This window comes from Drosophila suzukii, assembly GCF_043229965.1.
Source record: "Drosophila suzukii chromosome 2 unlocalized genomic scaffold, CBGP_Dsuzu_IsoJpt1.0 scf_2c, whole genome shotgun sequence".
Classification (NCBI taxonomy): Eukaryota; Metazoa; Arthropoda; class Insecta; order Diptera; family Drosophilidae; genus Drosophila; species Drosophila suzukii.
The window spans coordinates 13,170,391-13,194,037 of NW_027255896.1; the positions used below are offsets into that span (position 1 = coordinate 13,170,391).

General features: G+C 41.0%; 1 protein-coding gene across 2 annotated transcripts in view; it reads left to right on the forward strand.

The window, feature by feature from the left end:
- The window catches only part of uex (metal transporter uex), a 202,432-nt gene that overhangs the window by 138,288 nt on the left and 40,497 nt on the right, over positions 1-23,647 (forward strand). Inside the window, exons 5-8 of one of the 2 annotated variants that reach the window (XM_065868714.2) lie at positions 4,868-5,041; positions 5,104-5,749; positions 5,811-6,077; positions 6,192-6,211. In XM_065868714.2, the coding sequence (XP_065724786.2) occupies positions 4,868-5,041; positions 5,104-5,749; positions 5,811-6,077; positions 6,192-6,196 (1,092 nt within the window). In that variant the 3' untranslated portion in view covers positions 6,197-6,211. Of the gene's footprint in view, positions 1-4,867; positions 5,042-5,103; positions 5,750-5,810; positions 6,078-6,191; positions 6,212-23,647 lie in introns of those variants that run through there. The other variant, XM_017087218.4, reaches the window with a different exon arrangement.

Sequence of the window (23,647 nt, forward strand, 5' to 3'; positions counted from 1 at the left end):
GTTGAGCTGAGTCAAGGCGATTTGTTCCATACTTTGTCACGACCACATCCTGACATATTGCCCGGTGGGTCCGTCAGAGTCGAGCAATAGATGCCTGCATCGAGGAACCGTGAGCTGGAAAGTTGTCTAAACCCAGTGTGCCTTGCCCGACTGAGCAGGACCTGCCGCGAAGAACGAGCCGTCGACCGATTTGAGGTTTCAAGAAGCGTTGTCCTGGAGAGCCCCGCGATTATCGGAGAAGTCCCTGAACAACAACTGACCAAAACCCCGAGTGCCAGAGAACCACACTTTCAGCCAGAAAGGGAGAGCAGTCGACCGGTTGAGGCATTCAAGAGGCTTTGTCCTGGTGAAGCCCAACGGTTCATCAAGTCGCAAAACAGCGATTGTCCCAGACCTCAAGAGCCAGGGCTCACGATACATCTAACCTCGCATCAAACAGCAGAGCAGAGGGCATCGGTCACGACCGCCGCGAAGAACTCATTGAGAAGAGCAGGAACGTTACGGACGACAAGCAATAGGGTGTGGCTGGGGTGAAACGTTCATCTGCCCTGGAGAGCAAGGCACCCTAGTCTGAAAACGGTGACGCTTCCCTAAGGTCGCAAGGGCGACCTTTCTCTTAGCGATCAAGCCACCCCCGCCCCAACATTTGGTATATCGAGCCGGATTTCATAATTTATTGATTTACCTCTCCTGGACTTTAATTGGATTTTTTAGATAGTTATATTTTACTACCGTTCCTTGATCCTGATGCTAAAGACATGTTTTACATGTCATTGAAAAGAAAAATCATAATTGAAAAATAACAGTTTTGAATTTTAATAACATATGTTCGGTATTGGGGTATACTAATATGAAAATGAACACTAGGAAAAAACTTAACTTCTGATATCAAACAAAACAAAAAATGATTTTAAATTGAGTAAATAATACACTATCTAAAGTGTATTAATTTGGCACTGCAATTAATAATTACCTTCTGGGTAGAAAGCTTAAACATTTTGCTAATGCGGTCTTAATGATTACATTTAATTTATATTTATTAACTCAATTTAAAATCATTTCGTCACAAAAGTTGATATCAAAACTTTTTTATGTTGCAACTCGTTAAGTGTTGTGTTTCCTTGATGATTAATATGAAAGCTATCGATCAATCCCTTTTCAAGATATGGTTGCTACCAGTTGAATGGTGCCGTCTTTGGCAAGTGATACAGTTGTCAGCTATTGTGCAATCCTGGAATTGATGGATGCACAACTGTTTCCTTTGCATATAGGCTAGGCGATCGTCTACCGTCACATGTAGGAACGACTCTATTCGTGGACAAATTTATTCTTGGAAATTCTGCCATTTGATTTGTGTCTTTGGACTGGACGTGGAGGGAATTGGTGGATCGTAAGCTATCGACGGCCCCAAGGGTTGACGGCCCCACGAAGGAATTCCGGCTTTATTTTGGATGGGCTACTCCCATAATGCGAGCGTGAGCTTTGATTGTTTTGTAGAGCACATATAAATCAGGATAGGCTGCCAATTTGTAGTACTAATGCCGAAAAATAGTAGGGATTACTATGAATAGTGTGTTGAAGTTTCCTTAAGGCTGCTCCAGACTCCTGTGCTTTGGATTGCACATTGAAAAGTGTTTTCGAAACTCTCAGTTAGATTTTTCGCGAAAGACATCATTGGTGAGTGGGGATTTTGAAACAATGGAATGAGCTTCGCCACTAGTTCTTGAATAATTTTTTATCGGATTGTATATGTACATCGTCGAAAAAGGGTCCCGGAAAGTCGGCCAGCGAAGATAATCTCCCGAGAAACCTCTGTGTCGATAGGAGGGAGCCGACAGCCGTGAAATTTTAAAACGGTGATACTGGAGCTTGAGGTATTAGGGAGGAGCCCTAGTGGATTTGCTCAAGGATCTGAGCTGCAAAGATTTCGTATATGGAGTAAGTTTCGCTATATTTTGCCTTGAGTATGGATTAGGTGTCTGCGGTTGCGCTTGCAACCACAATACAACATATATATACTTTTTGCCAGAAGAAATTGACATAGAAGCTAGGGATTTTGAAGGCGGATAAAGTTGGTGTAGATGCACCTCCAACGTTTATACTAGCCTCAAACTGGCCCAGACAGTGAGCTGTGTCAATTTAGATTGGATTTTGATATTGATAAACATGAAAAACAAATTTAGGAACGAATTTTTGAGTTAGGAAATATATACCTCGACTATCAGATACCCGTTACTCAGCTAAATGGAGATATGCAAGCAGCAAAGCGAGATTAAAATGCGCCACCTACCGGCGGTGTACAGATTTAAGCGTTATGGGCGTTAGAGTGGGCGTGGCAAATTTATTTTTGGATCAATCGATAGGTATCGACGAGACCAATACATTTCAGTTAAAATTTTTTATCTAGCATGAAAATTGTGGGCGTCACAGGTTTTTGCGGTTTGTGGGCGTTAAAGTGGGCGTGGCAAACTTTTTTTTAAGTCAATCGATAGGTATTGATGAGAACATTACATTTTAGCATCAAAACTGTAGGAGCCACAGTTTTGGGCGGTTTGTGGGCGTTAGAGTGGGCGTGGCAATCTACTGAAACAAGCTTGCGCTGCGTAAGAAGCTCAGGAATCTGCACGCCAAATCTCAATAGCCTAGCTCTCATAGTTTCCGAGATCTCAGCGTTCATCCGGACAGACGGACAGACGGACATGGCTAGATCGACTTGGCTAGTGATCCTGATCAAGAATATATATACTTTATGGGGTCGGAAACGCTTCCTTCTGCCTGTTACATACTTTCCGACGAATCTAGTATACCCTTTTACTCTACGAGTAACGGGTATAAATATGGAGGGAATGAAGAAGGACCACCGTAGCGGGGCATTTGGGTGAAGTTTGTAGTGGTGACGACTTGGAATGCCTCAGATTGCACTTGCACGTTCACTTTGTTGTTGGCGGCTGTGTTAAGATACACGTATTCTTTTGTTTTTGTTGATTGTTTTTATTTATTGTTTTTAATTGTTAATTGGTTTGGGGTATTGCTTTTAGCTTTATTCCAGGTCCTCTGGGGCCAATTGGATATGACGGCCACGATTTTCTTGAGTTCGAGTCCGTGGTCTCGGCGACGCTGTACCGATCTCTTGTACATTTGAAGTCCTCGAACGATAATCAGAACACACATGGATACAGCGATCAGGCACAGCATGTTGTAGACTTTCTCTATTTCCCCTTTGTGGTCTACCACCTCAACATAGTTGAGAATTCATTATCTTCATTGTGACTGTTATAATCGAGGATTCTTCTCGGGTTGAGCGACAGTGGGTATTAGACGGACCATAGATGAGTTTCTTATCTGACTTCTTATTGAAGTTCACTTCTTTTATACCGTTGGCCAGAGATCCAGTCAAAGAAAAAACCGTTCTCAGCGTTCTTGATTTCAGTATTTTCGATCTCAAAAGTGAGCCAAGATCGACTCATACTAAAAATCTTTAGATCGTCATCGAAGTCTTCTCGGTTTGCGAACGGACTTTTGAGAATGGTCGATCTTGATTTCGGTATGAATCGTTCTCGGTTTCAACATCGAATCGATTTCGACTTTGAGAAGAACCGTTCTCGGTCTTAGCATCGCATCGATCTTGATTTCGAGAAGAACCGTTCTTGGTTTCAACATCGCATAGAACTCGCTATCATTATTAAGTCTATATACATAAATGGGGGGCGTTACAAAGCCGGACAAACTATAAATGTAGTTTCTTGATGAATTTTTTACAACGTAATATCTTAAATGATATTTGTAATCTACAACTATTTTTTTTACAATAAACACAAACCTTACTTAAATTAATTTTGGGACTTAAAAATTTCTCTTATTTAAACCTCCTTCCACTCCGTCAACCCTGAAAAGCACACGGAGCCCTATCGGTGAGATGGCGTCTTCAATTTCATCATTATTTATACTCGCACACTCGTAAGAAACCCCGGCACCTAAAACAATAAATGACTTTTATTAACACTGTACAAACATATACCCTTTACATATGTACGTTGTACATATATATATATATTGCATACGCATATGTATGTGTAAATTTAAGGTTATGTTGTGAATTACTGTGCGTCCATGCAAACTGCGTAGTTACAAGTCGAATAAAAACTGCGCTGCGTGCATATGTATGCTAACGTACACACATAAGTTCGTAGAAGTCTTTGTTTGTTAATAGCATCCAATTTACTTACTTATTTCACACATTAGCTTATAAGCTAATAATTATTAGTTTACGTTACGTTATGTTTATGTTTGTGTATATATGTATGAATGCAAAACAGTGAATAAAAATCAAAGATAATCTAACATACTAATACAAATTGTAAACAAATCACTTTACTTACGCTGTAAATATGGAAGGTTGATTAGGTTGATTTCCTGGGGCAGGTCCTCCAATTTTTCTCACTCAATAAACCGCACAGTTTCACCATATACAAATAAGTAAATATGAAGCGATATAGACGCTGCTTATTTTAAAAGCTTTGCGGTAATTTTAAGGGAGGAGTTCGGTCTTTTTCCTCTCACTCTCATTTGTTCTACGTCTTCCCATTACGTCCCTCGTCAACAACCGCAGAACCGCATTTTCATTATTAGGCCATAAATGTATATGGCATACGAGAGTTGCCACTTTTCCCACTTATAACATATATTCTAAGAAGTGGACAAAGTCGGTAGAGCTCTTTACATTTTTACCTTGTTAAGTGGTGTTTTTATTATATTTTATATTTGGCCAAACATTCAATTCTGTTATATACCCTCAAAAACGTTGGCGTACCAAAATTACTCGGCTTAAGTTTTTCAAAATACATTTTTATATTTTTAAATATTTCAGGCAGTTTGTTCAAGGCATGGATTGGCCATTGGAGCCAAAACCATTTTAATAACGAAAACGGTAATGGCAATAACAGCACCACTCTCGTATCCAGTTTCGCGAATTCTGGATAAATTATTAGGAGAAGAAATTGGTAATGTTTACAACCGAGAACGTTTAAAAGAGCTTGTTCGAGTGAGTAAAATATATATTTTCGTTGTATAACTTTTAGTTATTTTTGTATTATTGTAATTTAGGTTACTAACGATGTAAACGATCTCGATAAAAATGAGGTTAACATCATATCCGGCGCTTTAGAATTACGTAAAAAAACAGTTGCAGACGTGATGACGCATATAAATGATGCTTTTATGCTCTCATTAGATGCATTACTTGATTTTGAAACTGTGTCTGAAATTATGAATTCTGGTTATTCTCGTATTCCGGTATACGATGGTGATAGGAAAAACATTGTGACTTTGCTTTATATTAAGGATTTGGCTTTTGTTGATACCGATGACAACACGCCATTGAAAACGCTATGCGAGTTTTACCAAAATCCAGTTCACTTCGTTTTTGAAGATTATACCTTAGACATCATGTTTAATCAATTTAAAGAAGGAACAATTGGGCACATTGCTTTTGTGCACCGCGTAAATAATGAGGGCGATGGAGATCCTTTTTATGAAACTGTCGGTTTGGTTACTTTAGAAGATGTAATTGAAGAACTGATCCAAGCTGAAATTGTCGACGAAACTGATGTTTTTGTTGATAACCGTACAAAAACTAAAAGAAACCGATATAAAAAAGCTGACTTTTCAGCCTTTGCTGAACGTCGTGAAGTGCAAGCCGTTCGGATTTCTCCTCAATTAACATTGGCTACTTTCCAGTACTTGAGCACTGGTAATATATATTATAAATATTATTTCTTTTTTTGTTTTTACTGTACAAAAATAATTTTTAGCTGTCGATGCGTTTAAAAAGGATGTTATTTCGGAGCCCATTTTGCGAAGATTACTTAATCAAGACGTGTTTCACAACATTAAAACCAAAGCAAAAAGTAAAGACGATCCAAGCCTTTATATTTTCACCCAAGGAAAAGCTGTCGACTTCTTCGTACTTATATTGGAGGGTCGAGTGGAAGTTACAATTGGCAAGGAAGCACTTATGTTTGAAAGTGGCCCTTTTACCTATTTCGGAACACAGGCGTTGGTGCCAAACGTAGTGATCGGTAAGTAATCGCATTTAATTTTAAAATAATTTTTTATACTCAACACAATTCTAATTTTTATTTTATGTTTAAAATGTGATCATCACGACCGATTTTCATACCGTTTACTCGTAGAGTAAAAGGGTATACTAGAAAGGGTATACGGAAAGTATGTAACAGGCAGAAGGAAGCGTTTCAGACCCCATAAAATAAATGTATTCTTGATCACGATCACTAGCCGAGTCGATCTAACCATGTTAGTCTGTCCGTATGAACGCAGAGAATTCGGAAACTATAAGAGCTACAATACTGGGATTAGGCATGCAGATTCCTGAGATTCCTGCGCAGCGCAAGATTGTTTCAGCAGGGTGCCACGCTCACTCTAACTCCCACAAACCGTCCAAAACTGTGGCTCCTACAGTTTTAATGCTAGAATAAAAATGTTCTCTGAAATGTATTGGTTTCATCAATACCTATTGATTGATCAAAAAAAAAGTTCGCCACGCACTTTAACGCCCACAAACCGCCCACAAACTTCTAAAAAATCGTAAATATGAAAGCGGATATCTCAGAAACTATCAAAGGTAGAGAATTGGGATCTCAGATTTAGATTCCGTAGCATTGTACGCAGCGCAAGTTTGTTACGCGAAAATGCCACGCCCACTCTTACGCCCACAAACCGCACAAACCTCTGGCGCCCGCAATTTTCATGCTAGATAAAAAACTTTAAGTGAAATGTATTGGTCTCGTCAATACCTAACGATTGATCCAAAAAAAAAGTTTGCCACGCCTACTCTAAGGCCTCCCACATAACCATATATTGAGATCACGGGTAGGTGGCGCGTTTCAATCTCGCTTTGCTGCTTGCACATTTCCTATTTGGTCCCTTTAGCTGAGTATCGGGTATCTGATAGTCGAGGTACTCCACTATAGCGTTCTTTCTTGTTTTGTTTGTATACGCAAAAAAAAAATGGTAAGCTTTAGTTAAATGTACAATTTGGACAAATATCTAGTTCAATATCTAATTAACAACATAAAAATCATCAAAAAAAACTATTTCAAAATAAATATGCTACCATGCTCTATTAGTAATGTTACGTTTTAGTATTGACCATTTAGACAATTTGGCTTTCTTCCACCAAGGGACGTTTCTAGAAAATTGTTGTTTGTGGGGAAGACAACAAATATGCCACCCTTATATTTATAATTAATAACGCACGAATAGGTTATATTACAATGTATAGCGTTTATTCGGAGCGGCAGACGGACTGTGAATGTGTAAAAAGCTTGGCTCCAAGATCTTCATATAGACATATGCAGGCTTACAAAGTAGTTGCTGAATAGATAAGCGACAGCTTTATGGGTATAAGAAAGAAGGCGAAAGATAAGCAGAGAGCGATGCAGGTGCCGTCGTACTAGGCGCTGGCGATCTGCTCCGAACATACTCCCCCCGTTGGAAGAGGTAAGGTTCCAACTATCTCGGAATCGATGGGCAGAACGGCTAGCTTGGCGACGGCTCTCTTGATCAGACCCGTAGCTGTACAGGCCATAGCTACTCTGATGACTCCGTCCCCGCCGGGTATGATTTCTTGGATGCACCCAAGCTGCCATCTCAAGGGTGGAACGTTGTCCTCCTTAAGCAAAACTATGCGTCCAACCTTGATGTTAGACGTTTCGACGCGCCACTTGCTCCTCTCTTGAAGTAGGGACAAATACTCGCTGCTCCACCTTTTCCAGAAATGTTGCTGCATCTGGGTAACCCGCTGCCATCGGCTGAGGCGGTCTTCGCGGAGATGAGTAATGCCAGGCTCAGGAAACTTAGTGTAGCTGGAACCCTTCAGGAAATGCGCCGGTGTTAGCACCTCAAGGCTTTCAGCATTTTCTGAAATTGGACAGAGTGGACGGGAGTTAAGGATGGCAGAAATCTCATATGCAAGAGTTCTTAATTCATCGATGGCTAAGATGGATGCACCGACGACTCTGTAGAAGTGAAATTTAGCTGACTTCACAGCGGCCTCCCATAAACCACCGAAGTGCGGGGCACGCGGAGGGATGAACTTCCAATCGATCCCATCAGCTAAACAGACGGAAGATATCGATGCTGTGTGCTGCTCGCTCAAAAAGAGCTCTTTCAGGTCGGCAAGCTCTCTCTTTGCACCGACAAAGTTTGTAGCATTGTCGCTCCAAATGGTACGCGGACTGCCTCTAAGGCTGATGAATCTCCTCAGCGCTGCGATGAAAGAATCCGTCGTGAGATCCTGGAACACTTCCAAATGAGCAGCCTTCGTGGAAAAACAGACAAAGACGGCGATATAGCACCTGTGGGGTGCCTTATTTCTGGCCTCTGCTTTATGATAGAATGGCCCACAATAGTCCACTCCTGTGGTATGAAAAGCTGGATTAGGCTGCACTCTATTTGCTGGAAGGCTACCCATGACGTGCTCCCAAGTAACAGGCTTCATTCGGAAACATCGGACGCATTTGTTGATAACGCTGGCGACGAACTTGCGGCCTCCAATCGGCCAGTACCTTTGCCGTAATGCGGCAAGCAGCGCCTGCGATCCTCCATGCAAATATTTCTCATGATAATAAACGATGATCGCCTTGGTGACTGGATGATCCTTGGGCAACAGTATCGGATGCCTCGTGTCGTAGTCCAAGTTTGCGTTCTGAAGCCTTCCACCCACGCGAAGTAACCCATCGGAGCCGAGTATAGGTTATAGGTCTAAGCGAAACCAGCTTGCTTTTCTGTGGAAACGGCTTGCCCTGGCTAAGAGATCCATACTCCTTCGCCAAGTTAACCTGTTGGATGCTCCTCAGAAGAAGTACAGTTCCAGAGTTGATCTCCTCCACCGAAAGTCGACCTTTTAACGGCGCAGATTTGGCTCTGCAATTTGAAATGAATCGATCAATGTATGCAAATACGCGCTGCAACTTATCGAAAGAGTTGAGGAATTTGCAGTTTGATGAACTGTCTATGCAAACGGCCCCAATTAGAGCCACAGAACGGCGCTCTGGAAGATCCTTTACTGAGTCTAGCAGGGACGGCCAATTTGACGAGCTTTGCAGAAGGAATGGAGGCCCGTTAGCCCAAAGGGAATGTTCCAACAATTCTCTTGGGGTACATCCTCGCGATACGACGTCTGCCGGGTTCAAGTTTGTAGGAACGTGATGCCAAGACATGTCTTTCGTCATCTCCTGAATTTTCGCGATTCTGTTTGATACGAAAACGTTAAACTCCCTCGGAGGTTGCCGAATCCACGCCAACACAATGGACGAGTCCGACCAGCAATGAAAGGTGCAATCGAAATCTATGGCTTCCTTGGCGTTTACGATTAGCTCAGCCAATAAAAGCGCTGCGGAAAGTTCTAATCTTGGAATTGTTAAGGCCTTCAATGGAGCTACCCTTGACTTGGCACAGAGCAGATGGACTTTCGATTCTCCATTGGTCTCCGATCGCAAGTATAGACACGCTCCATAAGCTGACATGCTAGCATCGCAGAATCCATGCAACTCAACGGAAGCCCTTGGTTGCAGTACGAATCGTGGGAATTTTAAGTTCTGTACGACCGATAACTGTGAGGTCAACTCCCCCCATGACGAAAGAATGGGCTCTGGCAGTGCATCATCCCAATCCACGTTCGCACTCCATAGAGATTGCAGAAAAATCTTAGATTTTGTGATAATAGGAGTTATTAAACCGAGTGGATCATAGAATTTGGCAATCGTCGACAATGCAACCCGCTTAGTGGGTCGTTGATTGATTGGCAGTTGAGAAAAATGAAATAGGAGCTGATCAGAAGATGGATCCCAGACTAGTCCCAATGCCTTGGCGACATCCGATCCATCGTGAAATTTGATTAACTGCTCCTTGTCGCATTCAGACTCTCCCTTCAGGGCTGCTGACTCATTCGAACACCATTTGCGAATTGGAAAGTGGCCTCGCGACAGTAATTCCTTCACCTGACGACGAATTTCTCTCACCTCCTCAACTGAGTCTCCACCAGATATTAAATCATCTACATAGAAATCTCTACGAACAATTTTTGCTCCAATAGGAAATGATTCCTCCTCATCGTAAGAGAGTTGATGCATGGCCCTTATAGCCAAGAAGGCAGCTGGCTTGGTTCCGTAAGTCACCGTGTTCAATTTAAAAACACTCAATTCTTTCCTGGAGCTCTCTCTCCAAACGATGCACTGCAAGAAATCATCCGGGTACGAAACACGCACGCAACGGTACATCTTGCAGATATCTCCACAAAGGGCAACTTTAAAAAATCGAAAGCGAAGCAGTATATTGAAGATTTTTTGTTGAATTGTTGGTCCTGCCAGAAGTAAGTCGTTCAGAGAGCTACCAGAAGTTGTTTTAGCAGATCCATCAAAAACGACACGAAGCTTCGTACTCGTGCTTTCCTGCTTATGTACGCAATGATGGGGCAAAAAGAATTGTGTTTCTGGCGGTTCCTTAGTTACAAGAGACATGTGACCTAGGTCGATATACTCCCTCAAAAATGCTGAATACTGAGCTTTCAGGGCTGGGTTTCTATCTAATTTAGCTTCCAAACTCTTGAAACGACGACGAGCCAAGCAATAAGAATCACCTAAAGATTCGAATCCGGAAGTGGTCAAGAGACGAACAGAGTATTGGCCGTTTCCAAGTCGAATGCAATTTTCAGTAAAAAGTTGCTCACATCGCAAGTCTTCCGGCAATAAAGATGGCTTAGACGAAGTGAAGTCCTCAATTTCCCAAAATCGCTTTACAATGGCGGAAAGTGTGTCATCGGAATAATCAGCTGGGTCCTTGATGCTGGCTTGTAAAACCGACTTATGAGTTGGCATGTTCGATGATAACCCTCCAGAGACTATCCAACCAAGCTTGGTGTTCTGAAGAGTTGGCAAAGCCCTATCCAAATGAATTTGTCCCATAGAAATTATTTCGAAAAACAACCCAGCGCCGAGTAAAAGGTCAATTCGTTGTGATTGATTGAAATTAGGGTCAGCGAGTGAAATGTTTTGCGGTATCCTCCACGATGTTGCATTTATATTGAAATGGGGTTGATAATCAGTAATACTGTGAGTCACACCGCTGTGAATGCCGCTCGATAGCTTGCATCCCGTGATTGCACAAGAATATCGACAGTCTTATCAGAGATCATGGAAGATTCTCCTATCCCAGAAATCGACGTTTGCGATCTTCTGTGATTCAAGTTTAGTTGGCTGGCTAAGCGAGAGGTTATGAAGTTTAGCTGGGAGGCCGAATCTAAAATTGCTCGGCAAGGCATAAATGCTCCAAATTCTATTTCTAACGTAGATAATAGCAGTTGGAAGCAACACGTAGTCGATCGGCAAAATATTTAAGGTTTTAGGTGGAGGGCTTGGTAAATGATGATCAGGATGCGATGATGTATGCGAACATGATACTAATGCTGATGAAGTAGATGGTAATGGCTGAGAGCTCGAGGATGGATCGCATGATGGAGATGAAAATGAGGTTGATGTTGCGGATGGGTCATGGTTCATGTGTAATAATGAATGATGCTTCATGCGACAATACTTGCAGTGAGTCGACTTGCATTGCTGCAAACTATGCCCCTTGCGCAAACAGTTGAGGCAAAGGTGCAACTTCTTTGCTTCTCTATATCGAAGATTCGGACTCAAATTTAAAAATCGAGGACACTTTGGCAAATAATGATCCCGTGCATCGCAAAATAAGCATGTCAAATGATTTGAGTTAGTAGAAGATGCAATAAGTGTATTTTGGTTATATTTGTGCAAGTTTTTTCCCACCTGCTGGCCTGGTGTTTGAGTTACCAAGGCTTGATCCAAGTTTTCCATCATCCTGCACCTCTTTTCCAAAAACGACTCCATAGCATCCCAGGTAGACAGCTCAGTGATTGACAAATCCTCTTCCCATTTTTCCCGCGTCCTCTGATCCAGTTTCCGAGTGACGATGTGAATTAAAAGTCCATCCAAAATTTGTTGCGTATTGGCCAGGGTTCGAATTGCTCGCAGATGCGAATTCATGCAATCGCTCAGCTCCCGAAGACCCTTCGAAGATCCCTTCTCGACACCCTTTAAACCGAATATTGCCTGAACATGTGCCTGAAAGTGTAAAACTTTATTATCAAATCGATTAACCAGCAAATTCATAGCCTTTTTAAAATTAGCATTCGAGGGTTCGAGCGATCGTATGGTTTCCAGAGCCACGCCGCCCAAACTCGAACGCAAATATTGTAATTTTTCAATGTCGCTTAGCTCATCATCATTTCCGATGACCGTAGTGAAAGTCGCAAGAAAATCCGGCCACTCAGAGTAGGATCCATGAAAACGAGCAATTTCCAAATTTGGCAACCGAGGCTTTCTAGATCGAAAAGAAAGATCCGCATTATTAGTGATGTCAATAGATGTTGAATTTGCAGCGGTTGAAGCCGGCAATTGTGACTTGCGATGAGCCGCCAAGCCTCGGCTTAGTTTCGCCTTCACATCCATGAAGACTTCAGCAAATTCAATCCGATGGTCGCTCGAGATCTCTGCAAAGTCCAGTCTTTCCAACGATGTCTGCGCAGAATCAAATGCCTGGTTTAAGGAATTGATCCATTCCATTCGCGCCAGCAAATCAGATTCGTCAAACTGATTAACCGCATCAGCGTTTAAATAGCATTTCATCGAGCTCATTTGCCGCAAAATAGATTGGGCTTTGACTCGGTAGTAGTCGACGTCACTTGTGGATTCATTTTGAGCCCGAACCGAGTTTTCCGTATCAGACATTTTTCAATCACGAGAAAGAAAAAAAATGAAATGAAAATTAAGTAAAGTAAAATGTCCGACCGCGTTAGAGGCACAAAACACCGTATACCCTTTACCGCGAAAACGTGAAGGTTAACAAGCGTCGCCGAGATGCAACGGAACCTTTAACTTTGTTGTTGTTGTTCTTGCCGATAAATTGCCTGCCTAGCAACAGCGGATTATGTAACTGGCAAACGAATGTATGTATGGCTATATGTACATGTATATATGTAATATGCGCTATTAACAAAGATTAAATGCGATTCACTTTGTTAAGAATTATTTGCACAACACAAATTTGGTGCTTTTTCACAGCGCAAAATGTACAAAAAATCAAACGGCCGGCTGTGCACTTTTATATGCACATATGTATGTATGTTCGTCTGTTTGTGACCGAATGCACGATAACGACAGCGAAACAAAGCGTTTGTTTAAACTATATTAAACAATCGCGAAACCGAGTTGCAGACTCCGATTAAAACTGCTATCACGTCGGGGTCACCAAATGTTTGTGGGGAAGACAACAAATATGCCACCCTTATATTTATAATTAATAACGCACGAATAGGTTATATTAAAATGTATAGCGTTTATTCGGAGCGGCAGACGGACTGTGAATGTGTAAAAAGCTTGGCTCCAAGATCTTCATATAGACATATGCAGGCTTACAAAGTAGTTGCTGAATAGATAAGCGACAGCTTTATGGGTATAAGAAAGAAGGCGAAAGATAAGCAGAGAGCGATGCAGGTGCCGTCGTACACCTATGCGCGCATGACTAGGCGCTGGCGATCTGCTCCGAACAATTGTAAAGTAGGGTTCTGAGGGATTGATTGGTGCGCGCTGTGGATAATAACTTTTCCTAACATAGCTGATTCTTTATTGACATTTTCGTTCGGTGGCTTGTCAGTAGAATTGTTTCGAAAAGATTTTTTGTATGCTTCCCAGTTTGCTTTCTTTAAGTTAAAGAAGGGTTTGGGGGTGTAGAATGAGGGAGACTTATTAAGGTTCATTGCGATTAAGATAGGGTGGTGATCACTTCCGTAGAGGTCGTCTATTGTTTCCCAGAGAAATTCTGGGGCTATAGTGGATGAAGAAAATGATAAGTCTATATGTGTGAAAGAGTGGTGAGTGGAGAAGTGGGTGAAGCTTTTGTCGTTTAATAAAATGTAACCTGAACGGTCTATGAATTTGGAAATAATATTGCCTCTGGTATTAGGGCTAGGAGAGCCCCAGTAGGGGTGCCAACTATTAAAGTCTCCGAGGACTAAAGTGGGTGTGTTGTCGAAGCAGAGGACGTTTTCTAAGTTACTTCTGTTAAAGGACTTAGTTGGTGAAATGTAGGCTGATATTATGTTTAGTTTAAGTTTTGTATCTATTGAGACTCCAGTTGCTTCGAAGTCTTGGGTGATTGAGATTTGTCTTTGCGAAATTGAGTTATGTATCAGGTGAGCTGCGCCCCCGTAAAAGTTGGTGCAGCAATTTGGTTATGTGTGTTTCATGTAGGGCAAGAATTAGGGGGTTAAAGGTCTTGATAAGGGTTTGGAGTTCGGTGTAGTTATTTATATATCCATGGATGTTCCATTGAATAATTTAAAGCATTAAACTTAAAGAGAAGGTGTATTACCTAGTACTAATTTCAGTGATTAATTAATAACGTTCCTTTCCAGTGTTTTTTGAGTTACTTCGAGTGTTTTAGTTGGTTTGTATTTACTGTTTTCGATTTGTCTGCTTTGATTTTAACCTTGAGGGGTATAGCCAGTGGGTTGGTTTTTTCTTTGTTGTGGCTTCTAAAAGTGCGGTCTGAGATTGTAATGTTCTTACTGGCTCTGTTAGACTCTGTTGTATCCATTTCGATGTCGTCCTCGCTTGGAGTTTTTGGGGTAGGTTCCATGATGTCGTCGTAGGTCGTGATCTCACAAGTATCCGATTTATCCAGCTTGTGATTCAACTTGGGAGTAAGGAGTGGACTTTTGGAAGTGACGTCGAATGTAGATTTTTGTGGCGCTTTCGAAGTCAACATTTCCTATTATTTTAATAGCCATTATTTCTTTTTGTTTAATAAATGTTGGGCAATTCTTGTCCAATGGGCTATGATGATGGTTGTCGAGGTGTTGCAGTTGATGCAGAATTTAGGCTTGGTGCAGTCTTCGTCGTCGGGGAAGTGACCTTCAGAGCAGTTAGAGCGCGTTTTGTCGTTATTGATTAAATTTTTGGCAGTTTCGGCATTTAAGAGGTCGAGGAATGGTCGTTCATATCCAATATTTATGGTTTCGGGTAAGGTGGTGGTGGCGAAGGTGAGAATGATGAGTCCGGTTTCTTCAAGATTATTATCTTTCTTTCTTTCTGAGTATTTTATCTACTTCGGTGACGTTTTGCGCCTTTAGTTCATTGAGAATATCTTCCTTGCTTATGTATTGGAGGTCATTGGAATAGATGACTCCTTTTGAATAGTTTTTTTGTGTTCAGATGTTTTAACTTCAAAGTCGTGGAATTTAGTGAGTTTCACTAGCCATTAAGCTAGGAGTAGGTCTTTGGTTTTGACAAGAAGAGTACCCGCTTTGGTTTTTGAAACTGACGTTACTTCCCCGCAACTTTTTCAAAGAATGCATTGTTGTCTTTTCTTTTAATGACGATGAATTTGGGTGTATAGTAAGGAGTTTTTTCTTTCTGGTGGTCGTGTCATGGTTGTTGTTGTTGAGCTGCTGCCCGATGCACTTGCACTTTTGTAACTGTTCAGATGCAGAAATTGTTGTTGCTTTAGTTGGCGAGTTTGCTTTAAGGTCTTATTTGTTTTGACAAAATTGGTAGATAATCGTTGTCTTTACTTTTCGAAGTCTAAACTGGTACTGAATAACAATAAATAAATAAAATAAATATTTCGAAGAAGCGTGCTAAGTTTAAATTTAAACTTTCGTTTTCTTTTCAGTTTTTTTCTCTTGCTATTTCTCTGTCCTGTTCATAATCTTAAGGCATGGCCGCAAGTAACTGCACACAATTTTTTTGTTTTGGAAACTAAGCCTCCTAAACAAGTTTGCCAAGTTTTTCCTGTTTCGTTATGTCCATTGTGACGTCATGGCCTCCACATCTTGCTGCCTCGTTCTCTTCCATATGGAAATACCACATGTACGTTTTAAAAGGGCGTTCAATTATACAACGAAAGTGTGCAATTAAACTTATCTAGCTGGAAAACTAATGAAAATAAGAATGCTGTTAACAAGATATGCGTGCGTGTGTGTGTATACGTAATGCTTTTGCACATGACGGAAGAAAAGATGTTCGTTTAAATACAAATTTTTTATTATGCCCACAATGCAAATCTTAAACAGCTTCAAAGCATTTCCTTCAAAGGACAAAACTAATACCAAAATACAAACTTATTTTGTTATTCTCAAACTGATATTGCTTAAACTGATAGGCTTAAACAAATATATATAAATGTTTAAACTAATAGATTTATGGTTTTCCCTTACATCTTCCCACTTCATTATTATTATTAAAATGAATATAATTATTAACTAGCACCAGTGGGAAAATCCAAAAACATCGTTTATAGGAAAGTCTTGCAGAAATCTTAAAATTTTGAGTTCAATAAAATATTGGCATTGTGGAAGAGGTCCACAAAAAGAGGAAACCACAAAAAAGTGCCAAACCATGTACCTCTCTTGTGGCGTGGAAATGAAGAATGTTTTAATTTTAGTTTACGTAGCGAAGATAAAAACAAAATCAAGTCAAATGAAAAGGGTTAAAATATTATAATATAACGATCTATTTACGAAATTTGGCAGCCGAAGCTGCGGGCGGCGATGCTAGTTTTTTATAAAACGGAAAGACCTTTAGGGATGTTTCGCAATAATGCTAAGTTTATTAAATTGAGTTCATTACTCGCCTTTAAGATTCGACAGGGATGTGTTCGAGCAGGTGGTCTTGTTTTTCACTGCTCTGCTTGGTCAAGCCTTTTTTATACCCCTAGCTAGTTCTTCTTAGATTTATCATTTATTTCTAACGGTGGTCTGAAAATGAGTGTTCTAGTACTTTCCTCCTATTTCTAGTGATGAGAGTCGAGCTCTCCTCTCACCGTGGTAAGGTCACTTAACTGTGTTCTAATTAGAATCCAGGACCTCGGTTTACCCTTACACTTAATGTTAAATAACTTATATAGAGGGGTTGATAAGGCACAGATGTTACTAACAATCCAAGGGCCTTTGATAAGGACTACGTCTATTTTGCCTGCTTCCAGTTGTGTGAGAAGGACAGCGGCTGCTGCCTTTCTGTGGTGCAGATTAATTTGCTTGTAATGCACCATATTGGTGTCGGGCTGCTTACTCTCCGCTTCCTCCGCGATTATTTGAAGCGTACTGTGCCCTGGTTCGGGTGGTGTCCTGTGTGCGCAGTAGCTTCAAGTTATCGGTGAGCTCCGAGTCGGTTGATACGCAACCTGTGTGGTTGGTCTTTTCGTGTTTAATTCCGTCCTTGTCCGCCGCTAGCTGTAGCATATCACGAATGATTCTAACAGCAACGAAAGATGGTGGTTGTACCTTCAAGTGGGGCACGCGCTGGTTCCTTGTCTTGTTTCGTCGGTAAAGGGAGTAGCTTTCCAATTTGATCCACAGTGAGGTTAATTGTTGGGAAACAGAACTAAGATAGGGGTAAAGAGGGAGAGAATACCTGAAAAGAAGGCTGCTGCCTAGATGGAATGGCAGCAGCTGATATGTGTGTGTCGGTGTCAGCAGCGAGGATGTTGTTTGCCGCTGACATTGCCCACCCTACCATGATCGCCGAAGCCGCATAACCTGACACAGGTTAGTGATCCCTTCGACACACGCCTAACTCCAATCATCTTCCTTGATGCAAGCTTCCCTAAAAAAAAATTAGCAGTTTATGCTTATAATATGTTAAATATGAAAAAAAAATGCTAACAAAGGTAATCATTAAATTTACAAAGTTGGATATCATATAAAGTTAAATTCATATTGAAGGGGTATATTTAAATCAAAGAATTTAAACATTAATTTAGAATATTAAATTTAATTTTATCACTGCGCAAGTATTTATGTCATGGGGGAATTTGTTTTATGTCAAGATCATCGGATTATATGTATACAGTCAATCTAAATATAGAATAACGACCGGAGCCGATCACTTACCCACCATATCCAACGTTGAAAGCGCTTTCAATATGTTGTATTATTGGCTGTAATTTTTGTTTATAAATCAAGAAACTTCATTTCAATTGACTCTGGTTTGACTTAAATTGGGGAAAAACACTTCCAGGGGCTTAAACACTTGCTTGCTTTACGAGATTCGCTTATGTCATAATGGTTTTACACTAGGTTTTGGATAATTTACGTTAACTTCTTATTATAATTTTATATTTTAATTAATTAACTGATAGGAATTTAATTTAAATTAGATTAGAGATTTAAGTGGTTTTTGTGTTGCTTTTCACCAAATCACAAATCAAAACCGGGTGTTGCAGGTTTGGACCTGCCCACTTGCGCACTTTCAATTACGGGTGCGCGGTGTTGCATGTGTGTATGTATGTCAGAGGGTGCACTGTGTTGCTTGCGTGTATGTATGTCAGGGGTGCACTGTGTTGCTTGTGTGTATGTGCATGTGCGACAAATAGTGCACTGAGAATTTCACAAGGATTTTCGGCGTGGACGCCAAAGTGGACACTCTGATTGAAACTTTCGCTGCTTTATATGCACTTTCTTGATTAGTTTTTGTAGATTGACGCCTTTGGGTGTATGTCGAAAAGCTGATGATAATGCTGGCGCTGATCTGGGCAGAAATTTTCCAGACTGGGCAAACGGGAAACGCTGTCGTCGTTAATGCGTTGCTCGCACCTAGCGCTCGAACAGCTAGTAGATGTGCTGGCGTTAAGGTTTGAATGTGGTTGATAGTGTCGACCACGATCGGCCTGACTTCTACTTTCACGACGATAGTGTCGAAATCGTCCTTGCTTAACAAAGTGCTGCCGAAGGGCCCTATCAAAAGGTGCTTGGCCCATTTCCCAGCGGCCTTCCACTAGCAGTCGAAGTGAGGCCTCGAAAAGGAATGAAAATTAATTCTGTCACATTCGTTGCGGCATGCTCGATTAATCCGCTGCTGTGAGCAGCGAAAGCCCTGAAGTTCGGGGGATGTTCCCACAAAGTTCGTTGCATTGTCGGTGCTCAGCCGAGCAGCACGTCCTCGGCGTTCTATGATCCTGGAGAGACACAACAAATGATTCAGAAGTAAGATAAGTAAGTTACTGACAGTTACAACGTCCATATGCACAGCCTTGATGATAAAACATACAAAGACAGCGATATACATTTTCACTGGCGTCTTGCCACTCAACTTTAGCGAAACCTTAATCGGACCACAGAAATCCACACCGCGGACTTCAAATGGAAATTGTTCATTTAGTCTATCAGCGGGTATGTTTCCCTGTGACAGCCAGGTTGTTTACCAATTATCAGGCCCGATGCTGAATATCATTTTTCTAGTTCCTTTTAAGTGTCCGACATCTTGAATTATGGTTTCTGCGGCCGTAGTTCCATTTCCTCTCTTAAGAAGCGGTCGGATTTTCTTTGGTTGGAACATGTAGCCAAAGCCCATCCGCGGCCATTTCGTGTACGTTAGCCACTTTGTTTGCAACAAAAACCTGCATGGTAGAAAGGTTTTGTTCTAGCCAATGCATTACCACTTCACAGTCAGACCAAAGAAAAATGCTTTGGACTTTGAAAACTAAATCGTCTCGAACAGTGTGACACAGCTTCGCCAATAGCTCAACTCTAGATTTCGCAGTGATTAATAGGACTACTACTTCGTTGTTGATAACTACACGAGCTACAAGGGGTCATAAAATCGCGCTGAGATATATTAAATATAGCGTTTTGTGGCAATCGCATTCGAATTCACATATGGCAACGAACATTTTAAGATATCCAGTTTATTGAATACTTCTATCCAGTGCAAGAGAAAACTATCGTTTAGTAGTTTCGAACGAACTGCTTAGGGTCGCAGGACTTAATTTGAAGGGTAAGAAAACTTTTAGCCGACCAGAGGGTAATCTTGTAACAGTTTTATTAAACACATTCTCGCAAAGGTGTTGTTCTGGGAATTTCCTCAAGCTTCCAGAACGTCTGCACAATGGTGTCGAGGGATGGTTCTTGAACCATTGTTAAGTGACAACTACATTCTGTGGGTTGACTAGTCGCGGATTTATATCGGCCTGATAAAACCCACCCAAAGTTTTATGTGTTGACTTTTTATCACTGCCGCTTTTGATGTGCCTGAAATCAAATATATGGATGGGAGGTCGCTGAATTCTGACGACATCTTTGGTTTCTCCATTTCAGTGGGGCCCACTATCCTGACTCGCGAGTCTGGGAGACTCTTGTGGCTTGTTTTTGTGAACATGTGGCTTTAACCGGCGTCTTAGGATAACGCATACAAGTCTTACATTTCATTGTATTTGTGTGGGCACCACTGCTTTATTTCATAAACAGCTAATAATGAAGTTATGACTTTCTCTGCCGAATATCTCGATTAGTTTTGTTGTTTTTTCTTTACTTCATGGTGCTTATTCATTTCGTTCTCACAGTCTTTCCATGTGGGAATAGTTGCGTAATCAAAACCATCTTCCTATCTTGCACGCGTCCGTGCAACTCCCTATACCATCACTAGATGGGTCATCACCGAAAAACATGACTGAAACACGTTTGAAAAATAGAAGGCATTCACTGTCGAAAACCATTAGAACATTTCATCATCATTTTATCGAGCCAAATAATATTTAGCATGGAGTCTGAGACCCTGTCATAGTTGCTTTCACATTAGCAACCGCATACATTTCAGATAAATGTGCAAAGTGCAATGCTCAAGGCATTAGACCGCTGGGCTACCCATTTCAACTCTTTTCCGAATTTGGGTGAACTTCCGTTTAGCTCCAACGCCCGATTTCGTTCAAACTTTCAGTATCCACGTTATTTGGGGTCCTGACTACGGGAAAAATAACGGGATCATGTTTTTCGTAAATATCTTCGAATATATTAACCTAATCAAAAAGTTTGCCAAGGAGAAGTGAAAGCTATTAAAGAAATGAGTAATTTATGTTTTATACATTTTTTCTGTAAAACTAATAGTTTTCGTTAAAAACGCTAAATAAGATTACATTTTCACAATGCTTGAAAGAAAAAAACCTTTGGAGCACACTTGCGTCATTTTGACCGATATATCGCACGAAAACTTGTTGTTATATCGGCGTGTCGATATTGATATCGATGTCACTCGATGTTTCGGTGATGGAACGACAAAGACACGAGAACGGCACTAATCAAATTCAAATTATAAAAAGGGAAATAAAATATATTAACAAAAAAAATATAAAAAGCATTTCTAATGTCGCAGGCAAACATTTTTTTAAACAAAAATCTCGGCGCTTTACTTGCTCGGCTCCTTGCACTTCGGTATCTTTGTTTGTACCTGACTTTTTTTTTTGCGTTTTTTTCATTTTTAAATAGCAAAACCGTTAAATTAGTTTCCGGGATATACTTTCCTAATGTCTTTCAATATTAAAAGTAATGAAAACGGGTCAAGCTTAAGCTTTGTAGCCCGTCGTCGCCACAAAAATTCGCAAAGATGCTCGTCCAACTTGGCTTTGTGAACGCCCCCACGAGACAAATTACGCCGCATCGACCGCCAGGAAGACTCAGTTTTTTGGTTATGAGCACCAATAACCGAATCCACAAATTGTTCCGAGTGGTTGACGGTCTTGTGAATACATCCCTCAGCTTCCAAACCAATATACCCCTTCCACCAATCTGTATGAATTTCGGTCCCTGGATTAACATGTGTTTTATTAAGGATAACAGGGTGTCCTTATCCCTTTTATTGTCGGGACAGATTTTTAATCTATAAATTTCGGGACATCCTCCCTCTATAAGTCCAAAGTCCACGAACCTTCAACAACGCGACCTCTTTCGAACTTCCGCCTGCCAATTTTACATTCGTCTATTTCTACAACTTTGCCTAGACCTCCAATAGGGCCCTGCTCCTCAAAATCTGTATCCAAATCTGCCATACAAACTTCTGTCTGCCACAGTTTCTGAGGAAACAGTTAAATCTTCTTTTACGCTACATTCCCGTATAGTTTGGGCAAACGTAAAAGAATTTGGTGGCGATATATGACACCTTTCCAGCCACGTGTTCTTCGCAACACTCTTGGAATGGTCCTGCTTTCCCCTTTAACGCATCTAAGTTACCCGCATATTGATTTATGATCTAACAAAACCATGCTGTGCTTATGTTTATGGCAAAAGCGGTTGTCGGGTCACGCAGCCGCAGCAGCCAACTAACTTCTTAATTCGATCTCTTATATTAATGGCATCGCGAAAGGTAGCTCTCTTTATCTAGCTCTCTCGTCTTTTGTGTACTTGCATTTTTCGGCCCAGCGTTCGGCTGGCTGTCCCTTTGTAAATCAGTACGAATTCTGATCTCGACATAAAACGCATTCTCGTCTCGCCTGCTGTACTCTCTCTCGCTAATAAATTGTTAACCTAAGCAACCTGAAATTCGTATTTTAATTTAGCAACAACTAATAAAAAAGCTTATTAGTTCAACAGCGGTCTTTGGGTATTAACCCGACATCCCGCAGCCATTGCAAAGTACTCTCCCGGGTGCTCAGAATGGAGACCAATTTAAACAAATTAAGTTCTTCCACTTTCAGGTCTTCTCGCTAAATGGGAAAAAGAAACATGAGCACGATGATCCGTTTTATAAACATCTTTTGTTTTTGTCTAATACATTTTTTGATTTTTCTTATATTTTCGGAAAAAACAGCAAACAGTTTTTACGGTTTTTACCGTTATTTTCCAAGATCCCGTTATTTGCGCCAACTTTGACTATTTTTCCCAAAATCAGGACCCAAAAACACGTTGATTTGGAAAGTTTGAAAAAAATCGGGCGTTGGAGCTAAACGGAAGTTTATCCGCGAATTTTTCGTGAATGATAATTTTTTTTGGAATTGGATGGCGAGTTTTACTCAGGTTTTAGCTTTATGGGCGTAAAAGTGAACGTGACACACTACTGAAATAAATTAGCGTTGCGCAAGAAGCTAAAGAATCTACATCCCAACGTTCTAGCTTTTATAGTTTTCGAGATCTCAGCGTTCATACAGACGGACAGACAGACGGATATGGCTAGATCGACTCTGCTAGTGATGCCGGTCAAGAATATATATATTTATACCCGTTACTCGTAGAGTAAAAGGGTATACTAGATTCGTCGGAAAGTATGTAACAGGCAGAAGGAAGCGTTTCCGACCCCATAAAGTATATATATTCTTGATCAGGATCACTAGCCGAGCCGATCTAGACATGTCCGTCTGTCCGTCTGTCCGTCTGACCGTCTGACCGTCTGTCCGTCTGTCTGTCCGGATGAACGCTGAGATCTCGGAAACTATGAGAGCTAGGCTATTAAAATTTGGCGTACAGATTCCTGAGCTTCTTACGCAGCGCAAGTTTGTTTCAGTATACTGCCACGCCCACTCTAACGCCCACAAACCGCCCAAAACTGTAACTCCTACAGTTTTGATGCTAGACAGAAAATTTTAACTGAAATGTATTGTTCTCATCAATACCTATCGATTGACCTAAAAAAAGTTTGCCACGCCCACTTAAACGCCCACAAACCGCGTAAACCTGTGACGCCCACAATTTGCATGCTAGATAAAAAATTTTAACTGAAATGTATTGGTGTCGTCAATACCTATCGATTGATCCAAAAATAAATTTGCCACGCCCACTCTAACGCCCATA